The sequence below is a fragment of the Tachyglossus aculeatus genome, chromosome 12 (assembly GCF_015852505.1).
Source record: "Tachyglossus aculeatus isolate mTacAcu1 chromosome 12, mTacAcu1.pri, whole genome shotgun sequence".
In the NCBI taxonomy this organism is placed as follows: domain Eukaryota; kingdom Metazoa; phylum Chordata; class Mammalia; order Monotremata; family Tachyglossidae; genus Tachyglossus; species Tachyglossus aculeatus.
The window spans coordinates 34,253,036-34,277,118 of record NC_052077.1 but is presented as its reverse complement, the minus strand read 5'-3'; the positions used below and the strand labels follow the sequence as shown (position 1 = coordinate 34,277,118).

The 24,083-nt window shown below is 46.9% G+C and overlaps 1 protein-coding gene across 2 annotated transcripts; it reads left to right on the top strand.

Annotated features, from left to right (window-relative positions):
- The first annotated feature begins 1,597 nt into the window (after positions 1-1,597).
- On the top strand, positions 1,598-23,272 carry MFAP3L (microfibril associated protein 3 like). Of its 2 annotated transcripts, XR_005453449.1 has the most exons (3): positions 1,598-2,311; positions 17,816-19,875; positions 22,630-23,272. XR_005453449.1 is itself a non-coding variant. In XM_038755300.1 (2 exons), exons 1-2 carry the CDS (start codon positions 2,017-2,019, stop codon positions 18,790-18,792), a joined length of 1,272 nt encoding a protein of 423 aa, XP_038611228.1. In that variant the 5' UTR covers positions 1,598-2,016; the 3' UTR covers positions 18,793-21,123. The 2 variants fall into 2 exon arrangements, 1 of the variants encoding a protein (XP_038611228.1); XM_038755300.1 differs by lacking the exon at positions 22,630-23,272 and having other exon boundaries at positions 17,816-21,123.
- The last annotated feature ends 811 nt before the right edge of the window (positions 23,273-24,083 follow it).

Below are 24,083 nucleotides of genomic sequence, written 5' to 3'. Positions count from 1 at the left end.
ATGACTCCATTTGCTTGAATCCACCCCAGCACCTAGTACAATGCCTGGCATGTAGTAAGCGCTTAACAAATACCATCAACATCATTATGATTATTATTGATAATCACAATAATCCCCTGGAAACTTCCCCACACATGGCAAAGACTCCAGGACTGACTGGACTTGATCTTATCCTCGTTGGCAGAGAAGCAGCGTGGCTCAGCGGAACGAGCGCTTTGGGGTCAGAGGTCATGTGTTCAAATCCCGGCTCCGCCGATTGTCAGCTGGGTGACTTTGGGCAAGTCACTTCTCTGTGCCTCAGTTACCTCACCTGTAAAATGGGGATGAAGACTGTGAGCCCCCCCGTGGGACAACCTGTTCACCTTGAAACCTCCCCAGCGCTTAGAACAGTGCTTTGTACGGATTTATTACTCTATTTATTTATTTATTTTACTTGTACATATCTATTGTATTTATTTTATTTTGTTAGTATGTTTGGTTTTGTTCTCTGTCTCCCCCTTTTAGACTGTGAGCCCACTGTTGGCTAGGGACTGTCTCTATATGTTGCCAATTTGTACTTCCCAAGCGCTTAGTACAGTGCTCTGCACAGAGTAAGCGCTCAATAAATACGATTGATGATGATGATGATAGTAAGCGCTTAATAAAATGCCATTATTATTATTATTACGAAAGCTCAGGGCGTGTATAGGCGGAAGTGCCGTGGAGGAGATGGTTTGATGGGATGCAAAAACACCTCCCTCGACTCCATGTGTTCTCTCAAAACTCTCCCACAGAACATCATGGAATCTAATCTTGACTCCACCACCATAGAAATGACCTAGATAAATTATTTTGCCTCTCATTGCTTTAATTTTACCTTGCATAAGTAGGGGATGACGAAACCCAGTCCTGGAGCGATCAAGTGAGAATCATTGTCTGCTGTGTGACCTTGGGCAAGTCACTTCACTTCTCTGGGCCTCAATTACTTCCTCTTTAAAATGAAGAGACTGTGAGCCCACTGTTGGGTAGGGAGGTCCCCCTCTCCATCCCCCCATCTTACCTCCTTCCCTTCCCCACAGCACCTGTATATATGTATATATGGTTGTACATATTTATTACTCTATTTATTTATTTATTTATTTATTTTGCTTGTACATTTCTATCCTATTTATTTTATTTTGTTGGTATGTTTGGTTCTGTTCTCTGTCTCCCCCTTTTAGACTGTGAGCCCACTGTTGGGTAGGGACTGTCTCTTTGTGTTGCCAATTTGTACTTCCCAAGCGCTTAGTACAGTGCTCTGCACATAGTAAGCGCTCAATAAATGTGATTGATTGATTGATAGGGATTGTCTCTATATGTTGCCAATTTGTACTTCCCAAGCGCTTAGTACAGTGCTCTGCACATAGTAAGCGCTCAATAAATGCGATTGATTGATTGATAGGGATTGTCTCTATATGTTGCCAATTTGTACTTCCCAAGCGCTTAGTACAGTGCTCTGCACACAGTAAGCGCTCAATAAATACGAAATGAAAATGAAGATTAAGACAGTTAGCCCCTTGTAGGATAGGGACTGTGTCCAACTGGATAAGGTTGTATCCACCCCAGAGCTTAACAAGATGCCTGGTACGTAGTAAGTGCGTAACAGATACCCTTTTAAAAAACAGCTTTGAGCTCCTTAAAAGGGGGTGAATGCAATTTGTAAAATGCCTGTATCCTTGTGTAATATAATAAGCTCCGGACACATTAGGATTTTGATAAGAAGGCGAATTCACGGTACGCAGAAAAGGTCTTTACAACCACGCGCTCTGGTAATGCGTTGTGATGGGATCCATTGGGCTTTTTAGATAGGAACGTCCACGTTCCAATTCCAGTATTCGTTTGTTCCGTGTTTTTTTCCACAGGTCCTTTTCTCAAGTCTCCGGCTCATGGATCGAGGCTAAGTGGGTCCCAGGATCTCCTCCACCCAGAGCACTGGGCCGTGGAGATCCTATCCCTTCCCGCACCCCTGCCCTACAACGGAGTGAGAGCAGAGAGAAGATGAATGGGTCGAAGAGCCGTCCCAGTGTGCGCTTTCTGCCTCGAGTCCCCTTCTTCATCATCCTGGCGGCTCTGGCAACTGCGGGAGAAATGACAAATGGCACTTCCAATGGCACGAGCCCGGTCCTGGGATCCGAGCCCGTGGTGATGGCCAGGGTCGACCACGTTATAGTCAGGGAAGGGAAGAACGCCGTCATCAACTGCAACGTGCGAGGTGTCCCGGAGCCGCATTTCAAGTGGTACAATTCCAATGGCCATTTGGTGAAGGAGGACGACGACAAAGAGGAAGCAGGAGGTAGGATTGAAAGAGTGGTTGCTTGTTGTACTGCATGGGTGAGAACTTGGGGAATAGCACATTCAGGGTCAACTATACTTCAACTTTAGCCTCCGTCTTCTATTTGCTTTCTCCAAAGTACGGCGAGGGAGAGAATGAGACGTCACATACGCTTGCGCATCACGTATTGAAGAAATCTATTTGTTCAGTCTCTATCAAGAAACTTTTTATGTTACATAAAGTGGCACACCCAAAGCAGCTTGTAGGTTTTTTTGTGTTGGGGGGGGAGGTTTATGCTATTTATTAACCGCTTACTATGTGCCAGGCACTGTACTAAGTTCTGGGAGAAGCAGCGTGGCTCAGTTGAAAGATCCCAGGCTTTGGAGTCAGAGGTCATGCGTTTAAATCCCGGCTCCACCACTTGTCAGCTGGGTGACTTTGGGCAAGTCACTTCACTTCTCTGGGCCTCAGTCCCCTCATCTGTAAAATGGGGACTCTGAGCCCCCCGTGGGACAACCTGATCACCTTGTAACCTCTCCAGCACTTAGAACAGTGCTTTGCACATAGTAAGTGCTTAATAAATGCCATTATTATTATTATTATCATGTTGGACACAGCCCATCTCCCATGCGGGACTCACAGTATTAATTCCCATTTTACAGATGAACAGTTAGCCAAGTGGTTAGTTGGTCTGCATGTACATTACCAAAAGGATAAAGAGACCCAGGAAAGCTCTTTAATTTAGAATCCACTAATCTGGAAGTAGTGATACTTCCACCCTGTTCCCATTCTTCTGCTGGAAAGGGAATGCAGAAGTAAAGGGAGAAGTGTGTGAGCCCACTGTTGGGTAGGGACTGTCTCTATATGTTGCCAACTTGTACTTCCCAAGCACTTAGTACAGTGCTCTGCACACAGTAAGCACTCAATATGATTGATTGATTGATTGATTCTAACTTGTGGTTAATAAGGTGTCAGCGAGGCGGCCAAAAGCAGGAGATGTGCAGAGAAAGGAGGAAGTTGTTGTGAGAGCAGCAGGACCGAAGGGCCTGGATCCCCATCTGTCCTAAGTGGATTTAAAAGGATAGACAGACCCACGCAGACTGGGAAACAGAGCCCAAGATTAGCACACTTAATTCATCCATCCATCAGTGGCATCTATTGAATGCTTCCTATGTCCTGGGCAGTGTACTAAGCACTTGGGAAAGCGCAGTGCAGCAGAATAAGCAGTCATGTTCCCTGCCCTTAATGAGCTCACAGTCTAGAGAGGGAGACAGACATTAATATGAATAAATAATTTATAATACATAATTTGAGGGTATGTATGGAAGTGCTGTGGGGATGGGGGTGGAGCAAATATCAAATGCGTAGAGGTCGCAGATCCAGATAATAATAATGATTGTATTTGTTAAGCGCTTACTGTGTGCAAAGCACTGTTCTAAGCACTGAGGGGATACAAGGTGATCAGGTTGTCCCACGTGGGGCTCACCATCTTAATCCCCATTTTACAGATGAGGGAACTGAGGCACGGAGAAGTGACTTGCCCAAGGTCACACAGCTGACAAGTGGCAGATGCGTCATTGATGCAGAAGGGAGAGGGAGACGGGGAAAAGAGGGCTTCCCTTCTGGACTGTAAGCTCGTTGTGGGGAGGGAATATGTTGGTTTTATTGTAGTGCCGTTCTCTCCCAAGTGCTTAGTACAGCGCCCTGACATAATAAGCGCTCAATAGATTCAATCGGGGAAGGCCTCTTGGAGGAGGCGTGACCTTAATAAGACTTCGAAGGTGGAGAGAGTGGTGGTCCGATGGAGGGGGAGGGAGTTCCCAGCTAGCGAGAGGACGTGGGGAAGGGGTTGGCGGCAAGAGAGACAATCAATCAATCGTATTTATTGAGCGCTTACTATGTGCAGAGCACTGTACTAAGCGCTTGGGAAGTACAAATTGGCAACACATAGAGACAGTCCCTACCCAACAGTGGGCTCACAGTCTAAAAGATTGTCTAAAAGACAAGATTGGAGCACGGTGAGTAAGATGGAGCGAGAGGAGGGCAGTGTGCACGTTGGGCTGTAGTAGAAAATCAGCGAAGAGAGGCAGGATGGGGGGAGATGATGAATTAATTACCAAGAAGCCCTTATCCTAGACATGCAGGCAAATTCATCGGAGGCAGGGAACATGTATAATGACTCTTATATTGTACTCTCCCAAGTGCTTAATACAGTGCTTTGTCCACAGGTAATTGCTCAGTAAGTGCTCACCTTTTCATCCTGAAGTAATGCTGCATTTAAAAACAGACACCACACTTCAGGCTTTTTCCACTAATTCATTCAATCGTATTTATTGAGCTCTTACTGTGTGCAGAGCATCGCACTAAGCGCTTGGGAAGTACAAGTCGGCAACATATAGAGACGGTCCCTACCCAACAACGGTAGGGACAGTTCAGACAGAATCTCCTCTTATCCCTTTTAATCTGAATGAGTGAGACTTGTATTTTGTATTTGTTACAGTGAATGGTTCTTCTCTGAACTAATAATGGGTTGGGTTGTAAGAAATTGCCAGTTTATCGGATTGTATAGGCTTTTTAGTTGAGCCCTTTGAAAAGCAGAGCGTTTGAGAGACTCTTGAACTCACTGCCACCGTTCCATTCAGCTCCACTCCGAGGTCTGGCGTCTGAGGCCAAGATATCATCATCATCAATCATCAGTCGTATTTATTGAGCGCTTACTATGTGCAGAGCACTGTACTAAGCGCTTGGGAAGTACAAATTGGCAACATATAGAGACAGTCCCTACCCAACAGTGGGCTCACAGTCTAAAAGATAGGCGGTAGACTGAAGTCTGAGAAGCAGTGTGGCCTAGTGGATAGAGCACAGCCCGGGAATCAGAAGGACCTTAATAGTCCCAACTCTTCCATACACCTGCTGTGTGAATTTGGCCGTCACCTCACTTCTTTGAGCTCAGTTCCCTCATCTGTAAAATGGGGATTAAGACCGCGGAACATGGACCGTGTCTACACTGATTAGCTTGACACAGTGCCCGAAACCTAGTCAATGCTTAGGAAACACCATTTAAAAAAAAAAATTAAACAGCATCCTCCTAGAGTAGGAGGAACTTCTCAGTGGGATAGATTTTCATACAGATTACTGAGGTAATCAATCGATATTTATTGATGACTTACTGCGAGAAAAGTACTAAGCACTTAGGAGAGCAAAATACAACAGTAGTTGTGTAATTCTTGGGAGAGCTGGGAAGCGGGCAAGCTGTAAACTTCCATCCCACTGAACTGTTAGCTCATATCCATGGCCCTCTCTTCTTTGAAAGGTAAGTTAATGTTTGTCACCTTACTCCATTGTAAACTCCTTGCGAGCAGGGATCCCATCTGCTAATTCTACCGCACTCTCCCAAGCACTCAGTAGACATTAGGTGCTCAGTAAATAATACCGACTGATTGATGGTTTCAGTTTTTGAATACTGTCATTTTGGTGTCAGCTCCCATGGCTTTATTCTTAGCCGAGTGGAGAAACTCTGGGATTTCTTCTCAGGTTTCCCTCTGAAAGCAGAAAAGAAGGTTGTGCTTGGACACAGAATTTTTAAAAACCTGTGTGGGAGGAACTGAGCAACGTGCCATAATTAGCTCCAGAAGGCTCTGAAGGACCTCCAAAGGGAACCTGACCACATTCAGGGCTGTCTGTTTCAGGAAACTTACTAACAATGCCAAAAGTCTAAAGCAAAATAATATAATTCCCTTTTATTTAAAGGCTTCTAGTCCCAACTCCTCCATACATCTCTGTGTGAATTTGGCCGTCACCTCAATCTACCCCAATGAGAAGTTCCTTCTACTCTAGGAGGATGCTGTTTAATTTTTTTTTTTTAATGGCGTTTCCTAAGCAAATAAAGGGAATTATATTATTTTGCTTTGGACTTCGGCGTTGTTAGTAAGTTTCTTACCGACCCAGGTCAAAATAGCTCCTTTGTATCTAAGGTGGCTACTTTTTTCCTAAATACTATGATTCTGTGTCAGGATTGTGCGCAAGGCCCCAAAGTAGCTTTCTGCTTTGTATCATATGCTGTATATGATGCAAGCAGCCAGGTGTGGGAGGAGAGGGAGAACACAGTCACATTCTTGACACCTGGAAATGATTGTGGCATTCACAGTTGACCCAACTGTTGAACAGTAAATGGAACCGATGATTACTTAAGGCTTTGACAAATTAGGAAGCTGTTGGATTGCTCAGTTCCTGAGAGGTGGCAGGTGAGGAGTAGAGAACATAATCCAGTCTTGCTTATATCACCAAAAAGGCCCCTCCTTTCTCTCTCCACCTGCCACTATTTCTCCCCTGTGAATTTAACTTCTCTGGGCCTCAGTTCCCTCCTCTGTAAAATGGGGATTAAGATTGCGAGCCCCACGTGGGACAGGGTCTGTGTCCAACCCAATTATCTCCCGTCTAGACTGTAAACTCATTGTGGGCAGAGAATGTCACTGTTTTATTGTGCTTTCCCAGGTGCTTAGTACAGTGCTCTGCACCCAGTAAGCACTCAATAAATACGATCGAATGAATGACAGAACAATGGAGAAGCAGCATGGCCTAGTGGAAAGACCCTGGGCCTAGGAATTAGAGGACCTGAGTTCTAATCCTGTCTGCCATTTGCCACCTCTAGATTGTAAGCTCATTATGGGCAGAGAACGTCTGCTTGTTTTCTTGAATTGTACTCTCCCAGGTGCTTAGAATAGGGCTCTGCTCATAGTAAGCACTTAATAAATACCACCAATTGATTGATTGTCTGCTACCTGACTGTGGGCAAGATGACTTGACACCTCTCCACATGTTTTATTGTCTGTCTCCCCCTTCTAGACTCTGAGCCTGTTGTTGGGTAGGGACTGTCTCTATATGTTGCCAACTTGTACCTCCCAAGCGCTTAATACAGTGCTCGGCACACAGCACTCAATAAATACAATTGAATGAATGAAAGACACTTAACTTCCCTGTGTCTGTTTCCTCATTTGTAAAATGGGAATGAAATCCCACTCCCTCCTATCAAGATTGTGAGCCCTAAATGAGGCAGGGACCTGATTATCTTTAATCTACCTTAGTGCTTAGTACAGTGCTGGGAACGTAGTAAGCAATTAGCGAATGCCATTATTATTGAGTATTATTCTCCAGCCGGGAACCCTCAACACAAAATCAAAGAGTCAGACAGACGTGCACCACCGCCTCTATGATGTTTGAATCCAGCAGCAGCTACTGAACAGTGTGTTAGTGGATGAGGAAACTACTCGTTTTAGAAGAGGACAATGAAGTAGGAAATGCCCTATTGGGAAAGGACAACCAAACAATGTTACCTACCATTGCTTTTTACAATTAATAATAATAATAATGATTGCATTTATTAAGCGCTTACTATGTGCAAAGCACTGTTCTAAGCGCTGGGAAGGTTACAAGGTGATCAGATTGTCCCACGGGGGGCTCACAGTCTTAATCCCCATTTTACAGATGAGGTAACTGAGGCACAGAGAAGTGAAGTGACTTGCTCAAAGTCACACAGCTGACAATTGGCGGAGCGGGGATTTGAACCCATGACCTCTGACTCCAAAGCCCGGGCTCTTTCCACTGCTGCTACCCTTTGGAGATTGCTCTCCAAAATTGGAAGGTATCAACTTGCTTCTCTTAACTGCCTAGGTAGCCCGCTGTTGGGTAGGGACTGTCTCTATATGTTGCCAACTTGTACTTCCCAAGCGCTTAGTACAGTACTCTGCACACAGTAAGCGCTCAATAAATACAATTGAATGAATATGGGGAAGGAGAGACTGGTGAACAGGCATCCTCAGGTTTCACATTAGTTTTAATAATAATAATAATAATGTTGGTATTTGTTAAGCGCTTACTATGTGCAAAGCACTGTTCTAAGCGCTGGGGTAGATGCAAGTTGATCAGGTTGTCCCACGTGAGGCTCACAGTCTTAATCCCCATTTTACAGATGGGGTAACTGAGGCACAGAGAAGTTAAATGACTTGCCCAAAGTCACACAGCTGACAATTGGCAGAGCCGGGGTTTGAACCCATGACCTCTGACTCCAAAGCCCGTGCTCTTTCCACTGAGCCACGTTAGTTTTGTAATAATAATGATAATTTGTGGTATTTGTTATGTCCTTACCATGTGCCAAACTCTGTACGAAGTGCTGGGGTAGATACAGGATAATCAGGTCTCACGTGGCGCTCCCAAAGTAGGAGGGAGAACAGGTATCGAATCCCCATTTTGCAGATGAGGGAACTGAGGCACAGGGCAGTGAAATGACTTGCCCAAGGTCACACAGCAGACAAGTGGCAGAGCTGGGATCAGAACCCACGTCCTCTGATTCCCAGGCCTGTGTTCTTTCCATTGGACCACACGGCTTTCTACCTTATTCAATCAATCAATCAATCATTCAGTCGTATTTATTGAGCGCTTACTGTGTGCAGAGCACTGTACTAAGCGCTTGGGAAGTACAAGTTGGCCTCCAGCAGACAAAGGGCAGGGCTAAGGGAGAGGACACCAAAGATAAATTAGTCCATTTTGGCACTCGTTAGTTGTCTTGGAGAGAGGTTCTTTAGGGGAGGAGATTGAAACCGTTGGCTAAACTGAACTTTCGATATTATATATGGATTTTCATTTCTTTTGGTTGACACCGAACCCTATTATCACAACACATTCCACTGGGCTGAGAAAGTTCATCCGTCTCCACACCCTTTCTTAAGTGAGATTTTTAAAACTAGTGCAGGCCTTTTAGTTCTGTAAAATTCACAAAAATTGGCAACGTAAAAACGAACTTCCTTGAAGGTTATAGTTGGAGCTCTGTTTCTGTCTGTGCATCTGTCCTTTGATTCATGTGGAAGGCAGGGATCGTGTCTTCTCCCCCCAACCATCATCATCATCATCAATCGTATTTATTGAGCGCTTACTATGTGCAGAGCACTGTACTAAGCGCTTGGGAAGTACAAATTGGCAACATAGAGACAGTCCCTACCCAACAGTGGGCTCACAGTCTAAAAGTCTAAAACCACTAAGCACGCTGCACATATTAGGCTCCCAATAAATACTATTGATTGGTTTAACAATTAGAGTCTAAGTAAATTACCATTTGTCAGGAGCCAGTACCGTTTAACCAGGTACAAAGTAGAGAATCTGGATTTTTATGGAGTTTGTTATCTATTTGAAGGGAGAGCAGTTTTCTTTTCTAAAAAAAAGTTAATGTCTTTGCCCTCTGAGACTGTCTTAGTATTGAGTTAATAATTAGTTATTTTTATGAATACAGTTTATTAAATTAGAAACATTTATCTGTGTAGCCTAGCGTTAAATGTTGATTGCCCTTTACTTTTCAAGATCAGCCCAAAGCTAAAATATTGCTCTATGAAAAGGCTGGAGCTCCTTTCTTCTTGTAGGCTATTAATCCCTGGAGATCCCAGAGAATTGTGCCTGGGAAGGCACTGAGCAAACATGCTGATTAATAAAGTACTTTAGGAAACAGCGTGGCCTAGTGAAAAGAGCATGGGCCTAGAGGAGTCGGAGGACCTGGGTTCTAATCCCGGCCCTGCCAGATGCTTACTGTGTGACTTTAGACAAGTCACTTAATTTTTCTGTGCCTCACTTTCCTCCACTGTGAGCCCCATGTGGGACAGGGACTGTGTCCAACCTGATAAACTTGTAGCTAACTCCGTGCTTAGAACAGTGCTTGACACACAGCAAGCCCTCAATACCATAAATATATATATATTTATATATTTATATTATGTTTATATATTTATATTATATTTATATATTTATATTCTATTTATATATTTATATTATATTTATCTTTATTCTTCTATATTTACCTATAGAAGAAGCATGGCATAGTGGATACAGCACAGGCCTGGGAATCAGAAGGTCATAGGTTCTAATCCCGGCTCTGCTACTTGTCTGCTGTGTGACCTTGGGCAAGTCACTTAACTTCTCTGTGCCTCAGTTACCTCATACGCAAAATGGGGATTGAGACTGTGAGCCCCACGTGGGACAGGGACTGTGTCCAACCTGATTTGCTTTTATCCACCCCAGCACTTAGTACAGTGCGTGGCACATAGTAAGCACTGAACAAATACCATAATAATACTTATTACTGTTAAGTTATTATTAATAATAACCATAAATAATTATGGTATTCGGTCACTTACTATGTGCCAGTGCCAAGCACTTTTCTAAGCACTGGGGTAGTTACAAGGTAATCAAGTTGTCCCATGTGGGGCTCACAGACTTAATCCCCATTTTACCAATGAGGTAACTGAGGCACAGAGATGTGAAGTGGCTTGCCCAAGGCCACACAGCAGATAAGTGGCAGAGCTGGGATTAGAACCCACGTCCTCTAACTCCAGGTAATAGATGCCTCTTCAGACGATCTGGTGGCACTATGAGGTGGCAGTCCATGGGCCATTATCCAACTGCACCAAAAGTCAGAAAAAAAGTGGTGCATCGGTAATTGTTGCCAGAGGTTGCAATAACACAGGGCAAAATTTTGTTGAGTTCAGTAAAGATTTTTCCTAACGAGCCTTATTTTCAAATAAATGGACTTTGGAGACGCTAACAAAGCCGAGATTGTTCCGTGAGGGGTCCACGCTAATGCTAAAGCTGCATTCCACCCACCTTGGTGAGCTGCCAGTGACATGAGAGCATATAATCATAATAATGATGGCATTTATTAAGCGCTTACTATGTGCAAAGCACTGTTCTAAGCACTGGGGAGGTTACAAGGTGATCAGGTTGTCCCATGGGGGGCTCACAGTCTTAATCCTCCTTTTACAGATGAGGGAACTGAGGCACAGAGAAGTGAAGTGACTTGCCCAAAGTCACACAGCTGACAATTGGCAGAGCCGGGATTTGAACCCATGCCCCCTGACTCCAAAGCCCCTGCTCTTTCCACTGAGCCACGCTTCTTCTCCAGCATATGGCCCTGAATAGTAATGCAAACATCTAAAATGGGGATTAAGACTGTGAGCCCCCAGTGGGGCAACCTGATCACCTTGTATCCCCCCCCAGTGCTTAGAACAGTGCTTTGCAGATAGTAAGCGCTTAATAAATGCCATCATTATTATTATCATTATTATTAGTGTCTCTGGCTGAATTGTACTTTCCAAGTGCTTAGTACAGTGCTGTGCACACAGTAAGCACCCAATAAATACAATTGACTAAATGAATGAATAACTAAATGGGAGAGTACAATAGGACAGCAATCGATCAATCAATCATATTTATTGAGCGCTTACTGTGTGCAGAGCACTGTACTAAGCACTTGGGAAGTACAAGTTGGCAACATGTAGATCTTGCAGTCTAGAAGAGGACTTAACGTAAGTAGCTGAACTTCTCTTGAGCTTTTCTTCATTGGTCCAATCAATCAATCAATTGTATTTATTGAGTGCTTACTGTGTGCAGAGCACTGTACTAAGCACTTGGGAAGTACAAGTTGGCAACATGTAGATCTTGCAGTCTAGAAGAGGACTTAACGTAAGTAGCTGAACTTCTCTTGAGCTTTTCTTCATTGGTCCAATCAATCAATCAGTTGTATTTATTGAGCGCTTACTGTGTGCAGAGCACTGTACTAAGCGCTTGGGAAGTCCAAGTTGGCAACATCTAGAGACAGTCCCTACCCAACAGCGGGCTCACAGTCTAGAAAGGGGAGACAGAGAACAAAACCAAACATACTAACAAAATAAAATAAATAGAATAGATATGTACAAGTAAGATAAAGTCCAGGTTCCCACTCTCATACACCAGATCTGATCTTTCCAAAAAGCCTGGCGGGTCCCTTCTCCTGCCAAGCTGTTTCTGACCCCCTTTTCCTCTCCTTCCCATCCCCTGGCGGGCACGGTCTCCCCGGGGGTACCTGCCAGCTCTGGGGACGAGAGGATGGTTCGGTGCATTCCTCTCCCATCAATCAATCAATCAATTGCATTTATTGAGTGCTTACCGCGTGCAGGGCACTGAACTAAGCATTCCTCTCCCATCAATCAATCAATCAATCAACTGCATTTATTGAGTGCTTACTGCATACAGGGCACTGTACTAAGCAATCGGTAGGCTGGTACACTTGTGAAGCTTCTCCAACCAGTCGCCGGTACTCCGATCAACTTTACAGATGGCCATCTGAAAGGCCATCCAGTGAAAGTGAAGTTGGCCGTTGGAGTTTATTTTTAACCATCCACCTTTCATCACCGATTAGAACGAATGGGCCCCGTTCCACTGTTCTTGAGAAGTAGCGTGGCAGAGTGGATAGAGCACGGGCGTGAGAGTCAGGAGGTCATGGGTTCTAATCCTGTCTCTGCCACTTGTCCTCAGAAATCTCCAGTGGCTACCAGTCAACCTACGCATCAGGCAAAAACTCCTCACTCTCGACTTCGAGACTCTCCATCCCCTCGCCCCCTCGTCCCTCACCTCCCTTCTCTCCTTCTCCAGCCCAGCCCGCACCCTCCGCTCCTCTGCCGCCGCTAACCTCCTCCCCGTTAGGCCTCGTTCTCGCCCGTCCCGCCGTCGACCCTCGGCCCACGTCCTCCCCCTGGCCTGGAATGCCTTCCCTCTGCCCACCCGCCAAGCTAGCTCTCTTCCTCCCTTCAAAGCCCTACTGGTGTGAGCCCACTGTTGGGTAGGGACTGTCTCTATATGTTGCCAATTTGTACTTCCCAAGCGCTTAGTACAGTGCTCTGCACACAGTAAGCGCTCAATAAATACGATTGATGATGATGATGAGAGCTCAACGCTGAGAAACATCAAGCGCTTAGTACAGCGCTCTGCACCCAGTAAGCGCTCGATAAATACGCCTGAATGAATGAAATCCCGTTCCCTAGGTCTCAGGACTCTAATCCGGAGCGAGAAGGGAAGTTTCCCTGCTCCGCTCTGCGGCGGGAGGAATTAGCTAAGAGCCACCAGGCCAAAATGGCCAAGCGCTTGGTGGGGCTTTGAGCCAGTGGCCAACGAGTCCTTAATATTCATTGATTCATTCGATCGTATTTTTTATTTCTCTGTCTCCCCCTTCTAGACTGTGAGCCCACTGTTGGGTAGGGACCGTCTGTATACGTTGCCAACTTGTACTTCCCAAGCGCTTAGTCCAGTGCTCTGCACACAGTAAGCGCTCAATAAATACGATTGAATGAATGAATGAATGAACTGAGCGCTTACTGTGTCCACAGCACTGTACTAAGTTGTTGGGAGAGTACAGTACAACAATAAACATTTTGCCCACCACAAGCTTACAATGCTAAGCGCTTAGCACAGCGCTCCGCCTACATTAAAAACGAGTGATTGTCTTGGGGCAAATAGTCCACTCCCCAAGGGAAGCAGATCCAACCTTTCCGAGACGTGTGTTCATTTCACACCCCTCAACCCCTATCCTTCCCCCACCAGGAGCCAGGCAGGTAACATCATCATCACCATCATCAATCGTATTTATTGAGCGCTTACTGTGTGCAGAGCACTGGACTAAGCGCTTGGGAAGTACAAGTTGGCAACATATAGAGACAGTCCCTACCCAACAGTGGGCTCACAGTCTAAAAGGGGGAGACGGTTGGCTCGCTCTAGGTCTGACCCAGCGCAAATCGCTCCCCACTCGGGGTGAGTGGCTTTGAATATTTCATGAGCTGTTTGTACTTTTCAGCCATTTCCCCCCGCCCCGATAAATACTCAACTGTTCCGCTGCGGACAAAAGATTACTGACTGCAGCAAGAAAACTTCCCGTCTGCATTTCTCGGTACAGAAAGTTCCCAAGCCGAGTCCCCGCGTGTCAGTGACCTGCCCTATTTGCCTGTGTTTGGGCTGCTTGACAAAAAAATGTCTTCTAAATTCTCTTTTCCACTTGAGTGAATGGTTTTAGTCATTTACAAATGGGACACATTTTAGAACATTGCCTTTGCCGACAGAGCAATCTGGGATGTCTTTTTCCTACCCCTTCAATGTTACCTATCCCTGAAACCCCTGCCCCTCCTCCCGGAAAGAGCCTCAGAGTCATAGGCCCTGGGTTCTAATCCTGCCAGTGCCACTTTCCTGCTGTGTGATCTCGGGCGAGTCACTGAACTTCTCCGTGAATCAATTTTCTCATCTGTAAAGCGGGGATTCGATGCCTGTTCCTTTCCTCCTCCTTAGGCGGTGAGCCCCATGTGGGACAGGTACCGTAATAGAGAAGCAGCTTGGCCTAGGGGAAAGAGCACGGACCTGGAAGTGAGAGGACGTGGGTTCTAATCCCGACTCTACTTCGTGTCTACTGTGTGACCTGTGTGGCAAATCACTTCACTTCTCTGTGCCTCAGTTACCTCATCTCTAAAAAGTGGATTAAGACTCTGAGCCCCATGTGGAACAAGGACTGTGTCCAACCTGATTACCTTCTATCTACCCCAGTGCTTAGACTAGTGCTTGGCACAGAGTAAGCGCTTAAATACCACAGTTATTATTATTAAACAGGATTAACTCGTATCTACTCCAGTACTTAGAACAGTACAAGCCCGCAACCTTGGTGTCATCCTCGACTCTGCTCTCTCGTTCACCCCTCACATCCAAGCCGTCACCAAAACCTGCCGGTCTCACCTCCGCGACATCGCCAAGATCCGCCCTCTCCTCTCCATCCAAACCGCTACCCTGCTGGTTCAAGCTCTCATCCTATCCCGACTGGATTACTGCACCGGCCTCCTCTCTGATCTCCCATCCTCATGTCCCTCCCCACTTCAGTCTATACTTCATGCTGCTGCCCGGATCATCTTGGTGCAGAAACGCTCTGGGCATGTTACTCCCCTCCTCAAAAATCTCTAGTGGCTACCGGTCAATCTACGCATCAAGCTAAAGCTCCTCACCCTGGGCTTCAAGGCTGTCCATCCCCTCGCCCCCTCCTACCTCCCCTCCCTTCTGTCCTTGTCCATCGCAGCCCGCACCCTCCGCTCCTCCGCCGCTAATCTTCTCACCGTACCTCGTTCTCGCCTGTCCCGCCATCGACCCCCGGCCCACGTCATCCCCCGGGCCTGGAATGCCCCCAATCCCTCCGCACATCCGCCAAGCTCGCTCTCTTCCTCCCTTCAAAGTCCCACTGCGAGCTCACCTCCTCCAGGAGGCCTTCCCAGACTGAGCCCCCTTCTTCCTCTCCCCCTCGCCCTACCTCCTTCCCCTCCCCACAGCACCTGTATATATGTTTGTACAGATTTATTACTCTATTTATTTTACTTGTACATATTTACTATTCTATTTATTAATGATGTGCATCTAGCTTTACTTCTGTTCACTCTGATGACTTGACACCCGTCCACATGTTTTGTTTTGTTGCCTGTCTCCCCCTTCTAGACTGTGAGCCCGTTGTCGGGTAGGGACCGTCTCTATACGTTGCCGACTTGGACTTCCCAAGCAGTTAGTACAGTGCTCTGCGCACAGTAAGTGCTCAATAAATACGATCGGATGAATGAATGAATGCTTGACACAGACTAAGCGCTAACAAATACCGTAATTATTAGTAGCCAGAGTGTTTCAGATATAAGTCTCCCCTCTGCTTCCGAGAAGTCTGGGAGAATTCCTTGGGGAGGGGTGGAGTACTGTGGAGGACTTGCCTCTTTGCTCCCTTCCTCTGTACTGCAATCCTAGCCAATAGGGGTGCCCTAAAGACAGGAATTTTGGGAAAAAAACCCGCCTTTTCCCCTACAATGGTCTCTGCAAGGTCCCCTGACCTTCCCTGGAATGAGGGCGATGTGAGAGCCTTCCCTAGGGTGTCTGAGGATCTTCTGCAGGTTTCCTTCGGAAACATCAGCCCGACATGAGAATCACCGTGGCGCAGCGATCGAGCACCAGACTGGGAGTCGGAAGGACCCGATTTCTAATCCTGACTTGACCATTTGTCTGCCGTGCGACTTTGGGTGATTCAACTTATCCGTGCCTCAGTTCCATCGTCTGTAAAATGGGAATTAAGACTGAGCCCCTTATGGGACACGGACTGTTTCCAACCTAATCAGCTTGTATTCACTCGTTCATTTAATTGCATTTATTGAGCACTAACTGTGTGCAAAGCACTGTACTAAGTGCTTGGGAGAGAACAATACAACAACAGACACATTCCTGCCCAGAACGAGATCACAGACTAGAAGGGGAGACAGACATTAATGTAAAGAAATAGATAAATTTCAAGCGCTTAGTACAGTGCTCTGCACATAGTAAGCGCTCAATAAATATGATTGATTGATTGATAAATAAATTATAGCTATTAACAGATAAGTGCTTGCGTTTTTGTGACCCGCAGTTTGGGTGGAGAGGAAGGGGGGAAGGTGGAACTGACAGGATTTAGTGATGGCTTGAATATGTGGGTGGAATGAGAGAGAGGAGTCCAGGATAATGCCAAGGTTACGGGTTTCTGAGACAGGAAGGAGGGTGGTGCCGTCAACAGTGACGGGAAAGTGAGCGGGAGGACAGAGTTTGGATGGGAAGATAAGAAGTTCAGTTTTAGCCCTATTAGGTTTGAGGTGAAGGGAAGACATCCAAGTCCCATATAATAATAATGGCATTTATCATCAATCAATCATATTTATTGAGCGCTTACTATGTGCAGAGCACTGTACTAAGTGCTTGGGAAGTACAAATTGGCAACATATAGAGACAGTCCCTACCCAACAGCGGGCTCACAGTCTAAAAGGGGGAGGCAGAGAACAAAACCAAACATACTAACGCAATAAAATAAATAGAATAGATATGTACAAGTAAAATAAATAGAGTAATAAATATGTACAAACATATATACAGGTGCTGTGGGGAAGGGAAGGAGGTAAGATGGGGGGGAATGGAGAGGGGGATGAGGGGGAGAGGAAGGAAGGGGCTCCGTCTGGGAAGGCCTATTAAGCGCTTACTATGTGCAGAGCACTATCCTAAGCGCTGGGGAGGTTACAAGGCGATCAGGTTGTCCCACAGGGGGCTCACAGTCTTCATCCCCATTTTACAAATGAGGTGACTGAGGCCCAGAGAAGTCTAGTGACCTGCCCGAAGTCACACAGCCGACAACTGGCAGAGCTGGGATTTGAACCCATGGCCTCTGATGCCAAAGCCCGGGCTCTTTCCGCTGAGCCACGCTGCTTCTCGTGAGGTTCAGAGTCTTAATCTCCATTTTACAGGTGAGGTAACTGAGTTAGAGGGAAGTGAAGTGATGTGCCCAGGGTCACGTGGTGGAGCCGGGATTAGAAGCTAGGTCCTTCGGACTCCCAAGCCTATCCTAAATCCATTAGGCCTCGCTGTTTCTCATCGGGAATCTACATATTTATATGCTCTCAGCCCTACCGAGAGCAGCGTTGATAATGATGGTATTCGTTAAGCATTTACTGTGTGCTAAGCGCTGGGGTTGGACACAGCCCATGTCTCTCGTAGGGCTCACGGTCTTAATCCCCTGGGTCACAGTCTAGAACGGGGAGACAGGCAACAAAACAGAACAAGTAGACAGGCGTCAATACCCGGACACGTCCTTAGATCTGGAAAACGTGCGGTCCCCCCCCCCGGCTGACGTCACCTATCTCTCCCTCCTGACAGGAAAATGGTGGATGCACGAGAGCGGCCTGCTGAATATCACCCGGGTGTCTTTCTCAGACCGGGGGAAATACACCTGCGTGGCCGCGAATGCCTACGGCCGCGTGAACAACACCGTGACCCTGAGGGTCATCTTCACCTCGGGGGACATGGGCATCTACTACATGATCGTCTGCCTCGTGGCCTTCACCATCGTCATGGTCCTGAACATCACCAGGCTGTGCATGATGAGCAGCCACCTGAAGAAAACCGAGAAAGCCATCAACGAGTTCTTCCGGACCGAGGGGGCGGAGAAGCTGCAGAAGGCCTTCGAGATCGCCAAGCGCATCCCCATCATCACCTCGGCCAAGACCCTCGAGCTCGCCAAGGTCACCCAGTTCAAGACCATGGAGTTTGCCCGCTACATCGAGGAGCTGGCCCGGAGCGTGCCTCTCCCTCCCCTCATCATGAACTGCCGGACCATCATGGAAGAGATCATGGAGGTGGTCGGCCTGGAGGAGCAGGGCCAGAACTTCGTGCGCCACGCGCCCGAGGCCCCGGACGGCGAGGATGTCTACACCATCCCCAACTCGCTGAAGCGCAGCGACTCCCCCGCCGCCGACTCCGACGCCTCGTCCCTCCACGAGCAGCCCCAGCAGATCGCCATCAAGGTGTCCGTCCACCCGCGGTCCAAGAGGGACCACGCGGAGGACCCCGAGGGGCCGCAGCTGGAGCCGAAGGACGGGGACGCGGCCGAGGGGACGGAGCCCCCGGCCGAACCCCGCGGGGAACCGGACCCTCCCGGTGTCGGGGCGTCTCCTGAGCTCACGCCCTCCCCTCCTCCTGAACTGGAACCCGAGTCTCTGGTCCTCCCGTCTCCAGAGCCCGCCCCCACGGAGCCGGAGACCGCCGCCAACCCCCCGTCTGTCCGGCGCGACTCTCCGGAGGCCCCGCTGCCCGACGACAGAAACACTTGTATAATTTACGAGAGCCACGTATAACGTCGACTCCGAAGAGCTATGCAGAGCTAGAAAAAAAAAAAAAAATCAGGGCCCGCTCCTTGAAATACAGATAGAGTATGTATTTGCCGCTAAGCCTTACCGGGAGACTATCGTAACTTACGCTGGAGTGATGTTGTTTCTAAGGGAGGAGAAGGCCCGGGGAGGGGGGTTTGTAATGTGAATTTCGACTCGTAAAGCACCTTAAGGGGTAGGAGGGCATACGGGAGGTGCTAGGGAGGAACAGGTAGCCACGTTCGTGTCAGACACGACGATGGAAGCTAAGGGTCCATAGCTCGTTTGCTGCAATAGAGGGCCTGGTTCTCTCTCCTCCGTGACTCACCTCGGCGGCAAAGAGCAGCATTATTTGCCGCTCCTTTAAATGTACGTCTCTCCCCGTGACCGGCTACCAGCGAAACCCCCAGAAATATTCAAACCGCCTTCCTTTCCCATTCAGAAACGGCAGGACTCTGTCCTACAGGAGCACGTTCACGTACGATTTCAGACTCCTCCGTTTGAGTTACTTCCACTGTTCGGTTATGACAGAGCGATTGCTATTATATTAATATCAATTGCTCCTTCTGGTTTAGTCGAGTCGGCGACTTTTGTCTGTTTGGGGTTTTTTTTTCGTGAAACGTTTACCTCAAGAGATTTCTGGGTCAGCCACCTGTGCTAGGATTGACCTCTGGAAGTCACGTATAGTGTTGTAAATGGGAGAGTGGACCTGCTGAATGATAAGCTCTTTGCTCCCCTTCTCTCCCTTGCCCCACACCCTTTGAACCGTTTGGGATTCGGGGCACCGTCACTGCTGCTGGGAAACCGCCCGGGAGGTATCACCTAAATAGCCAAATGCAAATGCGTTGACCAGTCAAATACCGCGGACGTCTGGGTGAACCGCGCTAAGTCAAAAGCTGTTCCCGAGGGATTAATCGTATCCATTTCCCATCGGTCACGGCTGTTTACATTTAAGCAACCATCTTCAGGGCAAAACTGCAGGTGGATTCACCCTGGGAAAACAGTGGTGGCCCCAGAATGTCACAGGATCCAGGCGTCTGTGGAGGCTACTACAGTGTCACAGTCTCTCAGGTGAGTCTAGCCTCAAGCTCGGGTGAAGAGAGGATGGAGTTAGAGTGGTCGAGGAGATAGTGCCACATGTGCCTAAGTTCCTGAGGAAGGGTGAGAGGGCTTGGGGTGTTTCACGACTCTCCAGGTGCTTCAGGCCGTGGTTCGTCCCTGAGCGCTGGACGGAAGCAAGGTGTCTTTGGGACGGAAACATCGGTTTTAATCAGAAATTACTGATAGTTTCCCCAGGACATCAGGTGGATGACGAGGACCGCTCGCCGTGCCTTTTTTCAGACGTGACAAAAAGCCTGGCAGAAGAAACTGGGTGGTTTCATCTCTGAATGCTCAAACAAAACTTTAAGCTCATAAGGAAAGGAGCGGCCCTGGAACCCTGCCTTAGATTCGCTGCCTATCAAGGCTAATAAGGCGGCCGGCCCGTAAGGGACCTGGTCTGCGTGTGAGGCCGAGAAATGTGAGCTTTCTCTTCCCCGGCTGACCAGGGATGACCGCCACATTGTCGAGGATGCTGGGCTGCAGTAAAATTCTGAGTTCCAGAAGATTTTCGGGTGACCTGGCCTGGATTCTAGTTACTAAATCCTGATCGTGCCTGAGAGAACTCATGATACCGGAGAGAGGCCAAATTAGGCTAAGCAGATATGATGTCTTAGGAGGAGCTCGTTGACGAATTGATTGATTGAGGCTGCTGACACAGTTCCAGAAGGGCAGGGCAAATGTAGCAACAAGTGCTCTGCACATAGTAAGCGCTCAATAAATACGATTGATTGATTGATTAAAAACAAGGAGCAGCACTTGACAGTGGCACTGAGCCGCCCGTAACGTGAAGGAGAGATTCCCCTGAACCTCTTGAGTCTGGGCAACTGTGTGATCTGAAGAGGGAAGGAAAGGGCCTGGTTACAACCTCACCCTGCCGCTGAGCGAGTGCTCAGACAGACTAAATGGGTTTTTGCCAGTAAGGCGTATTTACCGAGCGCTTACTTTACGCAGAACACTGTACTAAGTGCTCGGGAGAGTACAACACAACAATAAACATACAACAATCTTGCAGATTTGTTTTAGTAAACAAATGGACATCTTCTAAGCGAAAAAGACTATTATCCAAACCGTTTTTGCCAGAAAGTGTTGGGTAACTAAGGCATATGCAAGTTGGGGCCCTGAACTAGGTGATCGGTTTGCCGGATCAATCGTATGCATTGAGCATTTACTGCGTGCACAGCACTGTACTAAGCACTTGGGAGAGTACAGTATAAACAGAGTTGGTAGATGCGTTCCCTGCCCACACCAGGCTTACATTTTTTACACTGTGAGCCCACTGTTGGGTAGGGACTGTCTCTATATGTTGCCAATTTGTACTTCCCAAGCGCTTAGTACAGTGCTCTGCACATAGTAAGCGCTTAATAAATACGATTGATGATGATGATGATTTAACTAAGGCATAAGTGATTTGGGGTCCTGAATTAATCTGGTGAATTTGGTAGTACAGGCCTAACCCCAGCGTCTAAACACAGAAGAAGCAGTGTGATTTCGGATGCCCTTTTCGTGATTTGAAGCCGCTTCTCAATCAAACCAGGCCTCACTTTTCACCCACCCCTCAGCTGGATCGTCCTCCAGAAAACTTCATAGGACGCAGCCTTCTACGTGCCTCTTGGGCCTCGTATTTTGGATTTGAAAATAAAATTAGCGACAAGAAGGTCATACACTAAACAGGAGCTGAAATGGGCGCCCCATGACCCCTTCTCAGTTGGGGTTTGAAAGAGGGCATTTTCACGTTGGTAACTCTCTGGTGGAACAGATGCAGGAAGGATGCAGGAGAGAGCTGATCTGGGGAAAATTCACGGAGGGACAGGGATAGGGAAGGAGAGATTGTCTCTGTTGGTTGCTGAATTGTACTTTCCAAGCGCTCAGTCCGGTGCTCTGCACACAGTAAGCACTCAAAAAATACTATTATGAGCACTCAAAAAATACTATTATGATTAAATGAAAGAGAGGTTGCTGAGGGGAGAAACTGGCAAAGCTAGGTATCCGACCGGTTGGTCTTTTAGGATTTCCTCGCACAAGACCACCCCCAAGGCTGGAGTTCTCTGTCACCTTCTTCACCAATTTCATTCATTCAATCGTATTTATTGAGCACTCACTGTGTACAGAGCACTGGACTAAGCGCTTAATCCCACCCTTCAAGCCCCCTCGCCATCACCCTCCCTCCTCCACATTTTAAAGCACCTTCAGACTGGTTTCATTTAGCCCACCGATTCGGCAAGGGTTATGGTCTCCTCACTTGGGGGAGAAAACTCATTTTATGCTACTTGGTATTGACCGACGCTGCGAACGACCTTTTCTTCTGACATTGTTTTCCATCCATACATCCACACGCTGACAGAAAACCCTTCCCTAATTCTCTAATCACCCGATAGGTATCAAAACACATAGTGAAAACAGGCGTTCTGAAATGGCCTTCTTCCACACAGCCCAGTGTTAGACGAGCAAAATAGGAGACACTAGGGATTTCAGCAAGATTCTTAAAAATATATAGCGTCAAGAAAACGATTAATAACGTGGCAGGACCTGACAAAATGTAGTAGTGATTTTGATGGTTTTTTTAAACTGAAAAGAAATTTATGCTAAGTCACGCTCACTGGGTCACGGGGAGGCATCATAAAATCAAACGGATCTTCAGATTTCCAAGTAGTAGAGCTCCCTTCTGAAGATCTCATCTGAAGTCTAAAGGCTCATTTTTTTATTTGTTTTTTTTTTCCCCTGCAGGAGTGTAAATGATTCAGAAGGGTGCTTCGGGATCTACTTGAATTGACTATGAGTTTGATATCAAGTGGGACGCTGAGTGGAAAGTGCAGAATTTTGTATTAAAATAGAGATCTAATTTATAATGGTTCCTTTTTATATATTTTCATATTCTTGAGACACCTGCCCGTCTAATCCACCTCCTTTTGTACATCAGAAATAGCAAAAACAGATTAATACTTGACAGAGTTTCTAGGAACCAAAGGAGGTGTGAGAGATATAAGACTATCTCACTGTACTACGGTATGCTCTCAGTTTTCACCGATATTCTCGTGCCATTTTGTCAGAGGGATACGAGACGCTCTCGAGCACTGACTTTGCGGGATTAAGGCGGAAAAGCCTTAAATCCCGATCAAGGGAATCTCCTCCCACATTATCATTAAATCTTTCTCGTTGAAGAAGCTCCTGCTGCTTGGACTTCTTCGGAAGGACGGGTGGGATGTTACAAGAATGCAATTTGATTTTAAGCAGGAAAATGAATTCAGTAGTATGAATGTACTTTAAAAGAAAGATGATGTCTTTACCTAGCGCTTGAGCTCGTTGCTTATTATGGGAAGCAGTGTGGCCTAGCGGAAATCAATCAATCAATCAATCAGTCGTATTTATTGAGCGCTTAATGTGTGCAGAGCACTGTACTAAGCGCTTGGGAAGTACAAGTTGGCAACATAAGAACCCAGGCCTGGGCATGAGAGGCCCTGGGTTCTGATTCCGGCTCTGCCACTTGTCTGCTGTGTGACCTTGGGCGAGTCACTTAACTTCCCTGTGCCTTCGTTTCCTCATCTGTAAAACGGGGATTAAGTCCTCCTCCCCCCTACTTAGACTGTGAGCCCCATGTGGGACAGGGAGCGTGTCCAATCTGATTACCTTGTATCTACCCCAGCACTTAGTATAGTGCTTGGCACGTGGTAAGCACTTTAAATAACAACCAGGTATAACCTAGAAGTAAGAATGAGGTTAGAACGTCATCTGGGCTTGAACTTATATTTTTACATCTAGCTCCGAACGATCCAAAGGAAAATGAGAGTGATTCCAACCTAAACCGTCGAAGGAACCTTGTCCGAGAAAGCACTGCGTTCATTTCATTTAATCGTATTTATTGAGCGCTTATTGGGGGCAGAGCACTGTACTGAGTTCAGTGCCAAGCGCTTAGTACAGCGCTCTGTACGCAGTAAGTGCTCAATAAATACTATCGATGGTGATAGAAACTCAATTTAAACATCCCCCACTTTCTCCAAACCTAGATGTGTCAGGAATACAGGATTGTATCAGTGCAAATGCTCTTTTAAGTTCCAACCCATCAATAGTATTTATTGAGCACTGAATTCAGCGCTTGGAAAAGTACAGTACAATTAGAAGATATGATCCGTGACTTCAAGGAGCTAACAAGTCCCGGATTTACTGGCTTTGGTCTTTTTCCA